The sequence below is a fragment of the Amia ocellicauda genome, chromosome 7 (genome assembly GCF_036373705.1).
Source record: "Amia ocellicauda isolate fAmiCal2 chromosome 7, fAmiCal2.hap1, whole genome shotgun sequence".
Lineage (NCBI taxonomy): Eukaryota > Metazoa > Chordata > Actinopteri > Amiiformes > Amiidae > Amia > Amia ocellicauda.
In genome coordinates this window covers 14,706,127-14,721,509 of record NC_089856.1, presented here as the reverse complement: position 1 = coordinate 14,721,509, position 15,383 = coordinate 14,706,127, and the positions used below count along the sequence as shown (strand labels likewise).

Genomic DNA, 15,383 nt, shown 5'->3' with positions numbered 1-15,383 from the left:
TAGGATTTTGGGCATTTCACCTTCTACAGTGCACAATATAATTAAAAGATTCAAGGAATCTGGTCAAATCTCGGTGCATAAAGGGCAAGGCTGAAAACCACTTCTGAATGCGTGTGATCTCCAATCCCTCAGATGTCACTGTCTTAAAAACCATCATGAGTCTGTAATGGATAAGCTGACATGGGCTCGGGAATACTTTGGTAAACCTTTGTCAGTCGACAGCATTCGCCGCTGCATCCACAGATGCACGTTAAGGCTTTACTATGCAAAGCAGAAGCCATACATCAACACTGTCCAGAAGCGCCACTGACTTCTCTGGGCTCGGTCTCATCTGAGATGGACAGTAGCACGGTGGAATCGTGTTTTGTGGTCCAACGAGTCAACATTTCAAATAGTTTTTGGACAAAACAGCCGTCGTGTTCTCTGGGCCAAAGAGGAAAAGGACCATCCAAGCTGTTATCAGCGTCAGGTCCAAAAGCCAGCGTCTATCATGGTATGGGGGTGTGTCAGTGCCCATGGCATGGGTAACTTGCACATCTGTGAGGGCACCATTAATGCAGAAAGATACACCGATCAGCCATAACATTATGACCACTGACAGGTGAAGTGAATAACATTGATAATCTCGTTATCATGGCACCTGTCAGTGGGTGGGATATATTAGGCAGCAAGTGAACATTTTGTCCTCAAAGTTGATGTGTTAGAAGCAGGAAAAATGGGCAAGCGTAAGGATCTGAGCGACTCTGACAAGGGCCAAATTGTGATGGCTAGACGACTGGGTCAGAGCATCTCCAAAACTGCAGCTCTTGTGGGGTGTTCACGGTCTGCAGTGGTCAGTACCTATCAAAAGTGGTCCAAGGAAGGAAAAGCGGTGAACCGGCGACAGGGTAATGGGCGACCAATGCTCATTGATGCACGTGGTGAGCGAAGGCTGGCCCGTGTGGTCCGATCCAACAGACGAGCTACTGTAGCTCAGATTGCTGAAAAAGTTAATCCTGGTTCTGATAGAAAGGTGTCAGGACACACAGTGCATCGCAGTTTGTTGCGTATGGGGCTGCGTAGCCGCAGACCAGTCAGGGTGCCTATGCTGACCCCTGTCCACTGCCGAAAGCGCCTACAATGGGCACGTGAGCATCAGAACTGGACCACAGAGCAATGGAAGAAGGTGGCCTTGTCTGATGAATCACGTTTTCTTTTACATCACGTGGTTGGTCGGGTGCATGTGCGTCGCTTACCTGGAGAACACATGGCACCAGGATGTAAAGAAGGCAAGCCGACAGAGGCAGTGTGATGCTTTGGGCAAGTTCTGCTGGGAAACCTTGGGTCCTGCCATTCATGTGGATGTTACTTACCACCTACCTAAGCATTGTTGCAGACCATGTACACCCTTTCATGGAAACAGTATTCACTGATGGCATTGGCCTCTTTCAGCAGGATAATGCACCCTGCCACAAAGCAAAAATGGTTCAGGAATGGTTTGAGGAACACAATAGTGAGTTCAAGGTGTTGACTTGGCCTCCAAATTTCCCAGATCTCAATTCAATCGAGCATCTGTGGGATGTGCTGGACTAACAAGTCCGATCCATGGAGACCCCACCTCGCAACTTACAGGACTTAAAGGATCTGCTGCTAACGTCTTGGTGCCAGATACCACAGCACACCTTCAGAGGTCTACTGGAGTTCATGCCTTGACGGGTCAGGGCTGTTTTGGCGGCAAAAGGGGGACCTACACAATATTAGGCAGCTGGTCATAATGTTATGGCTAATCGGTGTATGTAAACATTTTGGAGCAACATATCCTGCCATCCAGACGTCATCTTTTCCAGGGAAGTCCATGCATTTTCCAGCAGGACAAAGCCAAACCACATTCTGCCCGCATTGTTGCATGCACATGGTTGCATAAGCAGAGAGTGCGGGTGCTAGCATGGCCTGCCTGCAGTCCTGACCTGTCTCCGATTAAGAATGTGTGGCGCATTATGAAGCACAAAATAAGGCAACGAAGGCCCCGTACAGTTGCGCAGCTGAAGAAATTCCGCTTGCTAAACTTAACCAACTGGTGTCTTCAGTGCCCAAACGCTTAATAAGTGTTATTAAAAGAAAAGGTGATGTTACACAGTGGTAAACAGTTGACTGTCCCACCTTTTTTGGAGTGTGTTAGTCATCAGATTTGAAATGAGTGTGTATTTTCAAAAATACATTAAATTCACAAAGTAAAACATCAAATAATGTGTTAATAATGTGTTTTCAATATAGTAAAAGGTGAACTGAATTTTCAAATGACTCTTTGTTTTTTTGCATTTTCCATACTGTCACAACTTTTTCAGAATTGGGGTGGTATATATACATTTTTTTTTTAAATCATGCTAATAGCTCCTGTCATTCATTCTGTGGGAATGACAGGACCAGCGCAGCGACCTGAGCACTGCAGAGTTGAGGGGGTTGGCTGGGTTATAGTGCAGGTAGGAGAGAGATGACAGGAGTGTAAATACAAGCATCACTGTGAAATCTCTTCCACTAAACACAGGCATTTATGAGCCACAGTACATAGCCCAGGACAGCTGCCGCACCAGCAGGTTTGCCACTCACTTCACTTTATTAAAAAAAAAAAAGTAATAATTGCTTTTGCAGCACTGCAAATTCATAAGTGATGCCAATAGAATAGATTTTAAGAAGTGTATGTGTGTGCGTGGTGACGTGAGAACACTGTATTTAGGATCTTTCTCTGTCCGTAGTCAGTCAAGTCAACGCTGCAATCCACTTAACAGCTCCTGCAGACAAACCAATGACTGGGGGAACGCACAGGACAGTGCCAGCACCGCCATGGCTCTGCCGCCAGCTCTCCTGTTGTCATTTTCTCTCCCGTTAAAGAGGATGGATGTGTGGAACCCCTCTCACAGGGCACAATGCCACAAGATTACAAGAAAGTAAACAAAGCTGGAAAAATATTTATTTTCGATTGACCTACCAAATAAATGACACTTTTAGTTTAATCCAAATAAATATTCCCCCCAAAATTTTTAACCGCAGTTGTATTCCCCGGTAGCATCCCAGGATCAGTCTGGGCTGGAAAGGGGCTGCTGTCCCCCCACCCCCCTACCTGTGCTCAGGGTCACAGGGGTTGGAGAGAGGGACTGTGGAGAGGATGCTCTGTAACATTTCCTCAAAATTAAGGGAAGGAAAAAAAAAAAAAAAAAAAAAACACAACAAAGACAAACATAGGTCACAAATTCAGATATAATACACACTGAAAATGCTGCAATTGATGAGATTAAAACAGCTGGTTTTGCTACCATTTTTATATATATATATATATATATATATATATATATATATAAAAATTAAAAATGAAAGAATGTGACATTTGTAACCGCTGGAAACGACGGTGGGTCCGGTAAGAAATTCACAATTCCACGTTGGGTGTCAAAAAAAGTCTGCACATTCATCCGTTCACGATAAAAAGTCAATTTTAGGAAAGTCCTTTTAAGCCGCACTGTCTCTTCTTTAAAAGGAATAAATGCATGGAAAAATGGAAAAGGGCAAAAAAAGTGAGGATTCTCTTGCTTTCTCTCATTCATAAACGTGTTAAAATTCAAATGATGCATTTAAAAAAAAAAAAAAATACCATAAGAAATAAAAATGTTCCCATTCCCCTGACCGAGAGTCCTGCAGCAGGCGAGTGCATGCCCAGCTGAGGCGCTAGCCCGTCTTCACACAGTAAAGGTCCTTTAGTGCCTTCAGCTCCTCGATGAGCGTCTTGTTCTGGTTCTCCAGCACGGCCACGCGGTTCTCCAGACACTTCACGTACTCCTTCTTCTTCCTGCGACACTCGCGGGCCGCCTCCCTGTGTGGCCAAGCACACAGACCAGTAAGGACTCCGGGATCACAGAGACACTTCCACTCACACACAGAGTCACGCTCAAAAACATAAGTTTACTACTACCAATCCAGTTCAGTTTAAACTGCAGGGCCAGCACCACTGACTTTTCTTACACAATACAAGTACAGATACACAGTCCTCTGTGGTTACACCAAGTGTGGGACAGGCTTTGAAGGTGGTGGCGTGAAGACAGACTCGACCACAGTGGTACAGAACTGTCCTAGAGGGTAACATGAAAGGGGGTACTAGGAAGAGGAAGGCAGGCGTCCCCAGCACTGGTTGCCTTGCTTTCCTCCTCAAAACAACTTTTGAATGTCTCTCAGAGCTGGAAACCCCACTGGACCGCAGCCCGTCCACCCCCTGGCCAGGGGCTGCATGGCACTGGGTGAATATTGATCAAATTGAAACGGATTGAAGAAAACAGAGGCTACGGAGCCAGGGACTCACCTATTCTTCGCTAGCCGGATCTCCCTCTTCATCTGCGGGTCGTCCGTCTTGGTGCTCTGCGAGGAGATGCCCATGGGTGATGCCATGACGACCGTCTGGGGCAGGGACGTGGTGGTGGGCGCGGTGCGGATCTGGTACGTCTGCATATCCCCCCCGGCACCTGCAACCAGGAACCAGAGTCAGGATAGAGATTCACACATAGTATGAACTGGCATTGCCACCACATGACACCCAGTCCCCTGTGACTAAGGTGAGGCTGACCAGAGCAATATAAAATCACACCATTTATAAGCATATATACAGTAAACTCGTCATACTGCCTGGTAAAAACCATGGGCAAAACTGGCGATATAATCAGGGTGGCGTTATAGCAAGTTTATTATATATATATATATATATATATATATACATACATACATACATACATACAGTGAGGGAAAAAAGTATTTGATCCCCTGCTGATTTTGTACATTTGCCCACTGAAAAAAGAAATGATCAGTTTATAATTTTAATGGTAGGTGTATTTTAACAGTGAGAGACAGAATAACAGCAAAAAAAAAATCCAGAAAAACGCATTTCAAAAAAGTTATAAATTGATTTGCATGTTAAATGAGGGAAATAAGTATTTGATCCCCTTTCAAATCAACAAGATTTCTGGCTCCCAGGTGTCTTTTATACAGGTAACAAGCTGAGATTAGGAGCACTCTCTTAAAGGGACTCTTCCTAATCTCAGCTCGTTACCTGTATAAAAGACACCTGTCCACAGAAGCAATCAATCAATCAGATTCCAAACTCTCCACCATGGCTAAGACCAAAGAGCTGTCCAAGGATGTCAGGGACAAGATTGTAGACCTACACAAGGCTGGAATGGGCTACAAGACCATCGCCAAGCAGCTTGGTGAGAAGGTGACAACAGTTGGTTCGATTATTCGCAAATGGAAGAAACACAAAATAACTGTCAGTCTCCCTCAGTCTGGGGCTCCATGCAAGATCTCACCTCGTGGAGTTTCAATGATCATGAGAACGGTGAGGAGTCAGCCCAGAACTACACGGGAGGATCTTGTTCATGATCTCAAGGCAGCTGGGACCATAGTCACCAAGAAAATAATTGGTAACACTACGCCGTGAAGGACTGAAATCCTGCAGCGCCCGCAAGGTCCCCCTGCTCAAGAAAGCACATGTACAGGCCCATCTGAAGTTTGCCAATGAACATCTGAATGATTCAGAGGAGAACTGGGTGAAAGTGTTGTGGTCAGATGAGACCAAAATCGAGCTCTTTGGCATCAACTCAACTCGCCGTGTTTGGAGGAGGAGGAATGACCCCAAGAACACCATCCCCACTGTCAAACATGGAGGTGGAAACATTATGCTTTGGGAGTGTTTTTCTGCTAAGGGGACAGGACAACTGCACCGCATCAAAGGGATGATGGACGGGGCCATGTACCGTCAAATCTTGGGTGAGAACCTCCTTGCCTCAGCCAGGGCATTGAAAATGGGTCATGGATGGGTATTCCAGCATGACAATGACCCAAAACACACAGCCATGGCAACAATGGAGTGGCTCAAGAAGAAGCACATTAAGGTCCTGGAGTGGCCTAGCCAGTCTCCAGACCTTAATCTCATAGGAAATCTGTGGAGGGAGCTGAAGGTTCGAGTTGCCAAACGCCAGCCTCGAAACCTTAATGACTTGGAGAGGATCTGCAAAGAGGAGTGGGACAAAATCCCTCCTGAGATGTGTGCAAACTTGGTGGCCAACTACAAGAAACGTCTGACCTCTGTGATTGCCAGCAAGGGTTTTGCCACCAAGTACTAAGTCGAAGGGGTCAAATACTTATTTCCCTCATTAACATGCAAATCAATGTATAACTTTTTTGAAATGCATTTTTCTGGATTTTTTTGTTGTTATTCTGTCTCTCACTGCTAAAATACACCTACCATTAAAATTATAGACTGATCATTTATTTGTCAGTGGGCAAACGTACAAAATCAGCAGGGGATCAAATACTTTTTTCCCCACACACACACACACACACACACACACACACAATTCTACATAATGTTTGTAATACATTCAAGGGTTTTAATTTTAAGTACGATGCTTATTATCAGACTGCTATTAATTTGTTGAGCTTAAGCAGAACCTGTACATAAAACTTAAAGTTATTTTAGACTGTCAAGCCAGATTAATCAAACATTAGGTGGGTTTAAGCAAATCACTTTTCAAAAAAGCTACACAGCATATGTAAAGCTTGACGAGCATGGAGCAGGGATGTTGGTTCAGTACTTAACTGGCGCTATAACGAGGTAAGCTACAATGCTTATATGCCGTTCTGTGAGCTGCTCTGGGCTGGCCGTGTGCACAGCTGCTACACTTCACTCACTCTGTACGACCACCTGGTTGCTGGGCACCAGGATCTGCTGCCCGTCGGGTGTCTGGGCATACTGTAGGATGGTGGTGCCCTGCTGTGCGGCGCCCGAGTTGGTCATGGTGAGCGTCTGCAGGCCCTGCACGCCCTCCGCACCCGGGCTGGCCAGCTGGATGGTCCCGTTCGGGGCGATGGCAACTGGAACAGAGCAGGACAGGAATAAGAAAGGCACAGATTCTCACACATTCACACACCTACGTCTCCTCTCCCAGCGGTCAATACAAAAAAAAAAAAAAAAACATGTATACATATTATTTATTTCTCTTTAAATTGTATTGTGAGGCAAAGGAAGGAGGACAGTATCTGGGTGTATGAAAGCAACTGTGGCTACAGCAGCAGTCAGGCAGTAGTCTTGGAAGAGACGGCTGGAGTTTCCAATTGGAACGCTGAGGATTCAGAATCTCCTGCTGGCTTACTGTACTGGCCGGTGCTGGTCTGGTAGATGGGGGTGGGCACAGTCATGGTGGTCATGGCTGAAGAGGAGGGGTTGTCCTCCTCACCCTCGGTGCGAGCCGCCACCTCCTCTGCTGACAGCTCATTCAGGATCTTCCTGTGGGAGAGACGGCAGAGCATAAGTGCAGGCCCTCTCTCTCCCTCTCTTACCCCCTTTCCACCGCTCACATATACATAAGAACATACGAAAGTTTACAAACGAGAGGAGGCCATTCGACACATCGTGCTCGTTTGGTGTCCATTAATATCTAAGTGATCCAAGGATCCTATCCAGTCTATTTTTAAATGTTCCAAAACTTTCAGCTTCTACCACATCGCTGGGGAGTTTGTTCCAGATTGTGACAACTCTCTGTGTGAAGAAGTGTCTCCTGTTTTCCGTTTTGAATGCATAAAAACACACTCACTCTCACTCACTCTCCTCTACAATTCTGGCCTATTAGCAGAATTCTGCCAGTGTGCCGTTGTTCCCAGCATGCCTGTACAGGAGCCACACTGCAAAGGAATGCAGCTCCTGCAAACTGACACAGCCTGAGCGGTCGAGTGTCAGAATGAGGCCAGGATTTACAGACCCGCTCAACCTGCTGGCAGGAGCACCTGGCTGAGATATGGCTTACAGAATACGAATAAAGACAGACAGTTTTGCCTTAGTTAGGTTTTGTTTTGAAACAGATTGTCGGCAGAGGCTGTTATGGACAGAGACCAGCGAGAGCTTCAGGCTTTTGAACTCTCCACTCCAGGCCACTGTTAAAGGGAAGTCAGTTAAAGTAAGTGGAAAAAAGCCAGACATCTTGCCTGTCGAGAGGCAGGTCTGCGCCTACTTCATGGTCTGTCACACAGTGACTTGTACGTAAAAAGATCACACCTGCAAACATGGACTAGAATAGTTGACCTACCCACATCTGCTCTGGTGTAGCCTGTTCGGTTTTTAGCTCCCCACTCGTCATTTGAACCGCGCCACCTAAAGACTGTCTCCCGACTGTACTAGCTATCACTGTACTGATTTTACAGAGGGGTTATGTAACCTGTAACCGGCTCATGTTATACTGGCTTATTGCCTGGCTTGTCCCCTTTGCAGTTGTGTTTTACAGTTCCTCATAAGCTTGTAATGCCATGTTTTGTATAAGGTTTTTTACATGCAATTAATCTTATTAATTATCTTATTAATTAATTAGTCCTAACAGAGGACCACAGTGCTGTGTGAGGGAGGCACGCATAGCACAGCAGAGGGCACACAGTGGAGAGCTCAGCAGCCACAAATACGTCACACCAGCATCCACTCTCCACCAGAGTGACAACCTGCTGTCTTTCCACTGTGGGTGTGGAGGTCTGGACTACCCTCAGCACTTTATTCTTTCCAACAACCTGTAGCTCACAAGAGAGCCAGCCAAGAGCATTGTATTGTATTATTTGTTCACATGCATTTTATCAATTAATACGCATCTTCAGGAAGTGCACCCAGACCAGCGCTCCAAGGGAACTCGAAACCAGCTGCTGTCTTTCATCTCACAGCACACGCACACCCACCAAGGTCACAGATAGCAGGCAGCAAAAAAGCTTCCTGGATCAGCCCCCCCAAGCTATGCCACCATCAGGACAGGCGCAAAGTCCAGTGGTCAGAGCTCACGGTCACTGTGAGTCCAGGGTGGCTCTGGAGAGAGAAAGAGCACCTCCTGCAGCCTTTAAAGGCCTCTCCCACCCAGGCAACCCCCCTGCACAGCCAGGTCACTGGGAATTATTAAGCCACAAGTTACTAAATCAAAATAAGTAATTAGCAGTTTTGATACAACAATAGAGTGCAATAGACACTAAGAACCCTGTGCTATAAGCACTCCTAAAGCTAAGAAAGTGGTCTTGGTAGGAGGTGGGTACCTGTAGGAGGGTCGGCGGGCCAGGACCTCCCGGGACTTCTGGGATGAGGCGGCGCTGTCCGAGGACTCCTGGGAATCATCACTGTCCGTCATCTGAGAGCCCTGCAGAGACAGACAGGGGACACATCAACACTTGCCCCACTGGACATGGGCCGATGGGCACAGCAGAAGGGGTGGGTTGGGTCTGAAGACGGAAGATCAGCATGAGAGTATCTGTGAGTGAGTGTGAGTCTAAGAGAGAGTATGTGGATGTGTAAGTATGCGTGCATATGTGGGGACAAAAACAAAACACCCTATTATACAACTTGCTGCGTACAGGACGTATAGGCTCATTCTAGATCAGAATTCAAACTTATAAATAGATTAAATTAAAACCAAAAAAAAAAACATATCCACAAAGACAGCAGGGATCTCCAGGACTGGTCATGGAGAGCTACAGAGTCTGCTGGTTGACATGCCAATTCAGCTCTTAATTGGATGGTTGAACCAATTAGTGGCTTATTAGAAGAAACAAAACATTTTTTTTTTTTTTGACTTTTTTCTTTTTTTTTTTTCCCTCTCTTTCTAGACACCTACTAAGCCTGAAGCATTGGGGCTCTCCAGGACCACAGTTGGGGACCACTGAAATAAAGAGAGGGAGGGAGGGAGAGAGAGGTGGAGGCATGAGAAATCCACAGATTAGCAAAAACACTCTTTCAGTCACTGAGAGCTCAGGCAGCCAGAATGAAACAAACTTCAGAGATCTATTAAAAAAAAAAAAAAAAAAAAAAAGCCCTACCCCAGCCTGAGAGCGGCACTGGGGTGCTGGAGCCCATACCTGCACGGTCTGCACCTGTGGAGACTGGATGACAGAGGACTGTGCGGACTGGATCACCCCCTGCACCTGGAATTGCCCCCCGGGGAGCTGCACCACCGTCACAGGGGAGCCGCCCAGGGACATCTGCACACACAAGCACACACAGCCGCTAAGTATGGGTACCAGAATACCAGAGTTAATTATGTATAACAAAAACAAATGTCAAGTAAAAGAGGAGTCGCACACCTGTGCGGCAGAGTCTCTGGCACATGGCAGCAGAACCCACCACTGGGGAGGGGAGGGGAGGGGAGTGGAGTGGACTCGACTCTGGGTGGGTCTCCACACAGCTTCCCCAACCTTCACGAGATATATATATATACACACACACACACCAGTCGCACCTCACCTGCTGGGCTATCTGAGAGATCTGGGAGGCACTGATGGTCGTCGGCAGGGTGACCGTCTGCGTTTCTGTGCCATTGCTGCTGCTCTGCTGCACCTCCTCCATCATCACTGTGGGGGGGTGGGAGTGGGAGACAGAAGGCACTGTAAGAACACTGCAGTGTCAGAGACAGGGACAGATAGATACAGAACTGTGAAATCACTGCACTGAGAGAGAAAGACAGTCAAGAAACCAGAAATCATCACAGCAATCATTGCAGCTTTACAACTTACAACTTTTAAGACCTGTGAGGAAGTGAGCAGTGAAAGTGAAGACTGGCATGCAGTGTTTTCCCCAGAAATGTGCATAGGCAGCATGGTCATTTACTGAATTGTTGAGGGGAAAGGGATGGGGAGGAGTTGCAAGCCGATTGTCAAGTGGGGGAGAGGGGTAAGGCCAGGGAGTGCCAGCAGATAGTCGACAGCTCGGGGGGGTTCTTGGTGAATGAGAGCGTCATCGTGGTGATATAGAGCGGGGGGGCACCCCCCACTAGTATGATGGTAGTGGAAACAATTGGCATTTTTACAACGAGTTACAGCATTGGGGGGTGGGAAACAGCAGGCACCCCTGGGGCAGAATGTCTGGGCTCTGTGCTGCAAGGAGTTTCCCCCCGCATTAGAAATGAGGAAACTGAGCACCAGCTTCCCCACAGAGCTGAAATGCAGCCAGCGAGCAGGGCGCCACCCTCAGAGACGGGGGCTGAGAGAGACCCGCCTTGTGTGAGTGGAATACCAACCCCCCCCAACCTCCTCATCGCTCTCTCTCTCCATTTTGTAGTCAGAAGGGAAGGGAAAGGGTTTGGGGGGTGGGGGGTGTTAGGAAAATATCAAGCCGTAGAAGTGTATGACTCACTGATTTTTTTTCACTCTGAAATCACAGGCAGGAATCCCTAACATCCTCCCTCCCTCCCTCACTTGCTTGCTCACTCCCAGCTGCAATGACCTCTTCCCCTGCTCAGCTCTGCACTGAGAATCTCTCAGCAAAAAATAAAAAATAAAAAAAACTGTCTCGAGGATCAGGGAAGTTTCCTTTCGATACTCTGCAGAAGGAGCCCCAGCAGCTCCTGAGGAAGCAGAACTGAGCCAAGTTACAGACTTGTGGACACAGAGATGGGAAACCAACATATGGATCAGTGGGCACGGGCCCCAGAACAACCCTCTTCCACAGGGGACTCCCCAAACGCCACACAGGACTTTACACAGAAGTAAGAAGCAAGAGAAACTCTCCTGTCGATAGCTTGTTTGTTTATGAAAGAAAACAGTCTGGAGGGGAGAAGATAAATCAGGCAGTGTGGTTCCTGCAGTAGCCGAGTCATTTCAGTGCAAGATCACACTTGTACACCGACATAGTTACACGCCCGTGGGGGCAACCAAAAACAAACCCAGAGAAGCCAGTGGCGGACTGCGCTGGTCGCTCACTGGTTACTGCAGGAATGGAAATGCTGTTCATTTTAGACATTACCTGCTTCCCCCAGTCAGCCATCACAGCCACTCAGACAATTATGTCATGCCAAGGAAACTATTACAACATATTTGCTCATTCCCCCCCCCGGCACACACGAGGGCCTGGCAGGCAGAGCACTGGCTCTCACACAGCTAAGCTGCAGGTGTGCAGGGCCAGGACCTGGACTAAACATCCTCACCTCCTGGTCCCAAACAGGCAGGACCCATTCAATTTTATAAGAAAGCTTTTATCAGATTGGAATTTAAATCCAGGTCAAAAGGACACACCTGCGATTCACTTCCTCTTCGATAAAAACAAGGAAGCAAAAAAAAAAAAAAATCAATGGCAGGGAAGCGAAGAGGTGAGAAGAGCCTAGTGCAGCACATCCATACATCCATCTCACTCCATACTTTAAGTTTAAGACACTACTGTAAATGAATGAGTAGGTACTTCAGAACAATGGGAAGGGGTCAGAGAGCAGGATGTGTGTGTGTGTGTGTGTGTGTGGGGGGGGGGGGGTCTGCCTTTCTTGTTCAGCTTGCCTATTTCAATCACCCCTAAAACATCAGCCAACATCTGTGTCCCAGCAGGGGGGTGTGGGGCTGGGTCTCGCCAGTCAAGGAGCATCCAGAGAATTACACAGCTGCAGCCAGGGGACTCCAGCACTGGGCAACGCTCAGCCGCCAGTCCAGCTGCAGCCAGCTTCACAGGAAACCAGATTATTCCCCACTCAATTCCCTTTGCTCTAGCAATCACAACCCCCCTCAAGTTTGTAGCTTGACTGGTTGTGAAGTGTGGAAATGCTGACACTAGCTTAGCAATCTCCCCCCAAAAACCCAACCAGAACCAGCCTGTGCCGTGACAGTGTAACTTCCTGCCCCCCGTTCTACATCCTTGCTCACCCCACCTCAAACAAACTACTTGAGCAGTCCATCTGTCTGTCTGTGCTTCTCCCCCTGACACTCTTATCAAGATGCTGGACTGACCGGCCCAGTCTTGGTCACAATGGGTTCGCAGTGTGATTTGACCTTTAAAAAAGCCGGGGCACAACTGTGACTAATAAGATTGAGAGGTGAGGGGAGGGGCCCGCCACCAACACCACTGTCAGCCAGCACTGTCCATACTCCCACAAGTTTAGTGGAGCCTGTGAGAGAGTGATTGAGTGTGTGTGTGTGTGTTGGGAGGGGAGAGACTAACAGACAAACACAATGTGTGAACCTAGCATGGATCTCTAACTAAACCGCAGGAATCTCACTCCCAGCTCCAGAACCTTTGGATTTGCATACACAGATCAACTGTAGCAAGAAAAAAATCTCAACAAATAGACCAGGTTTTGAGAAAGTGGTGGTAGTAATAAGAGTAGAGCAAGGCGTTACAACACCTAAACCCTCCGCTCATGTCTTATATTTTGACTGGGTTTATTTGTCCTGGGTCCAGAGCGCGAAACAGAGACAGAGCTCAGACGCGCTTTGAAAAGTGGGTTGTGTTACATAACGCAGCATTACAACACAATGCCGACTGCACAGACAACACAATCACATCAATATCAACAATTACATACAAAATAGGCCAAATCTCTCCCATAAGGCACCACTTTACAGGCTGTATTTGTAGTTCTCTCAAATGAAACACAGTAAACTGCTTAATAAACGTGGACATTTATGAAAAATATCCCAATTTGTATTATTAAGGATATGACTAGATATTCAATGATTAATTGTAGCGGTAAAGGCCCTTACATTGAGAAATGCACAAAAGAAAGAGGTCCTGAATCGATGGCGATTTACACGGACAACCCAGCCTTACACAAAATCAAATCCATATTAATAAAAGCAACATGGACAGGTATTAAAACCTCTCGCGTGTAAAGTTAGCTTCCCAAATACATTCATCAAAGCCCGGCGACATCTGCTCCAGTCCAAAGCCAGACGAGGACGAGTGAAATAAACATGAATAACGAAGTGTTATTAAATAAATCCCCCCACCACCTTACTCAATAAATTAAATAAACTCAAATAAAATCAATGTTGAAACGCTATGGCGCCGGTGCCGCAGCTGTATTATGTATGAAACCCCGCTTTCCCCACTGCAGAGCCGGGGCTGAGTGTAAAAATCCCCCACTGGCGCCAAGCTCAGAGAGCGAAACACCACCAAACATTTCCCAATAGCTTCGTCTCTTTATATCACAGAAACACATCCGAGTCTGCTTTTTTCTGCTTAAACCGCAGTAACGCCGCACATTTGTCCCCTCCGATTCCCTTCATCCGTATTCTCTCTTTTTTGCCCTGTGTGCGTGTTTATTCAGAGCTGTAAGTACAAACCCCAGTCATAGCACGCAAGTGACCGCGTCAACAGACGTCAGCGGTCCGGGCAGCCATTAGTACAGCTTCCCCTAGCAGACTCCCAGAGCCGGGGAGAGAGAGAGCCGCCATGACGGTCGGCACAGCCACTATGGCGCTCGGAGCGGAGGCGAAGGGCAGAATTGTTTCAAAAGATTACCTTCAGATTTCGGCCGCAGATGGTGTGTTCAGCGCGGTGTTTCCTCGGAGGGTGAAAGGAGGGAGAAGGCTCTCTCCGCAGACTGTTTCTGTCTTTAAAAGCGGGCCCACAAGATGGTGTTTGTTTTTATTATTTTTGAATATATCTGTCATTGGGAGGGAAAAAAAACAAAAACGGTTTTTTTCTTTTTTTCTTTTTTTTTTCAAAGGGAGACGAGCCGAAGCTGAGCACCGCCCCTTGGTGGGACACGTGACCCAGGTGCTGCTCAGCGCCGCTCTCTGATTGGCGGAGGGGCTTCACGGGCTGCGCTCCAGGGCGCGGGTCCGTGGGATGTCGGGAGCGCGCCTGGGAAGTTACCCGCCCAGAGCCGGGAGCTAGAATATAATATAGTCGTTAGTCTATTATTATTATTATTATTATTATTATTATTAGAGTTGTCATTGGTATTATTACTTTTGAAACTCAATTATTTCTATATAGTAGTAACAAGAACAACAAACTTGAACCCGACTGGTATCACGTGGTCCAAAAAATAAGGGGTTTTGAATGTCCTGGAAGCAAGGTGTAACATGTGACTGATGGTATGGTTGAAGCTTGTTTCCCAGCTGCTCAGGCTGCTTCCTCTGCAGCTCCGCTCTGCCGCCAGTGTCTTGCAGTGCACCAGAAACAACTGTGGTTTGATCTGCAGACTCAGCAGTTACACACACACACACACACACACACACACACACACCAGTGCTGACGTTTAGGATGTCTTCAGTGAGGAAACCATTGTGTTTATGTCCAAGCACATAGCAGAAGGCACGCTGCACTTGTTAATAGCAGCACACTGCTACAGAAGGGGTACAATGGCCGATTTGACTGCCCTGACCTGCAGAAAGTGTTACTGCAAAGTGGAGGACCCTGGGTAGTTTACACTTTCTCCACTATCAGGAAGCTGAATTATAACAAACACACTTTGATTTCAGTTTGATAGTTACCACACACAAACATGGTGTGTTGGGGGCATTACTTTATATTCCTATTCTCTCTATTTTGCATCCACCCCATAGATTATAACACCTGCTAATTGTGCATTGCTGGAGTTCCCCACAGAAACAAAGCCTGGCCCAGCCCAGACCCCGCTGACACA

General features: G+C 47.1%; 1 protein-coding gene across 2 annotated transcripts; it reads right to left on the bottom strand.

Annotated features, from left to right (window-relative positions):
• Nucleotides 1-2,925: 2,925 nt before the first annotated feature.
• atf1 (activating transcription factor 1) lies at nt 2,926-14,452 on the bottom strand. 2 transcript variants are annotated; one of them, XM_066708643.1, is made up of 9 exons: nt 14,252-14,452; nt 10,274-10,380; nt 9,889-10,011; nt 9,648-9,692; nt 9,073-9,173; nt 7,167-7,300; nt 6,706-6,888; nt 4,325-4,484; nt 2,926-3,841 (listed from the first exon to the last, which is right to left on the bottom strand). In XM_066708643.1, the coding sequence occupies exons 2-9, from the start codon at nt 10,376-10,378 to the stop codon at nt 3,697-3,699; spliced, it is 996 nt and encodes a 331-aa protein (XP_066564740.1). In that variant the 5' UTR covers nt 10,379-10,380; nt 14,252-14,452; the 3' UTR covers nt 2,926-3,696. The 2 variants fall into 2 exon arrangements, with proteins under 2 accessions (XP_066564740.1, XP_066564741.1); XM_066708644.1 differs by lacking the exon at nt 9,648-9,692.
• Nucleotides 14,453-15,383: the final 931 nt, after the last annotated feature.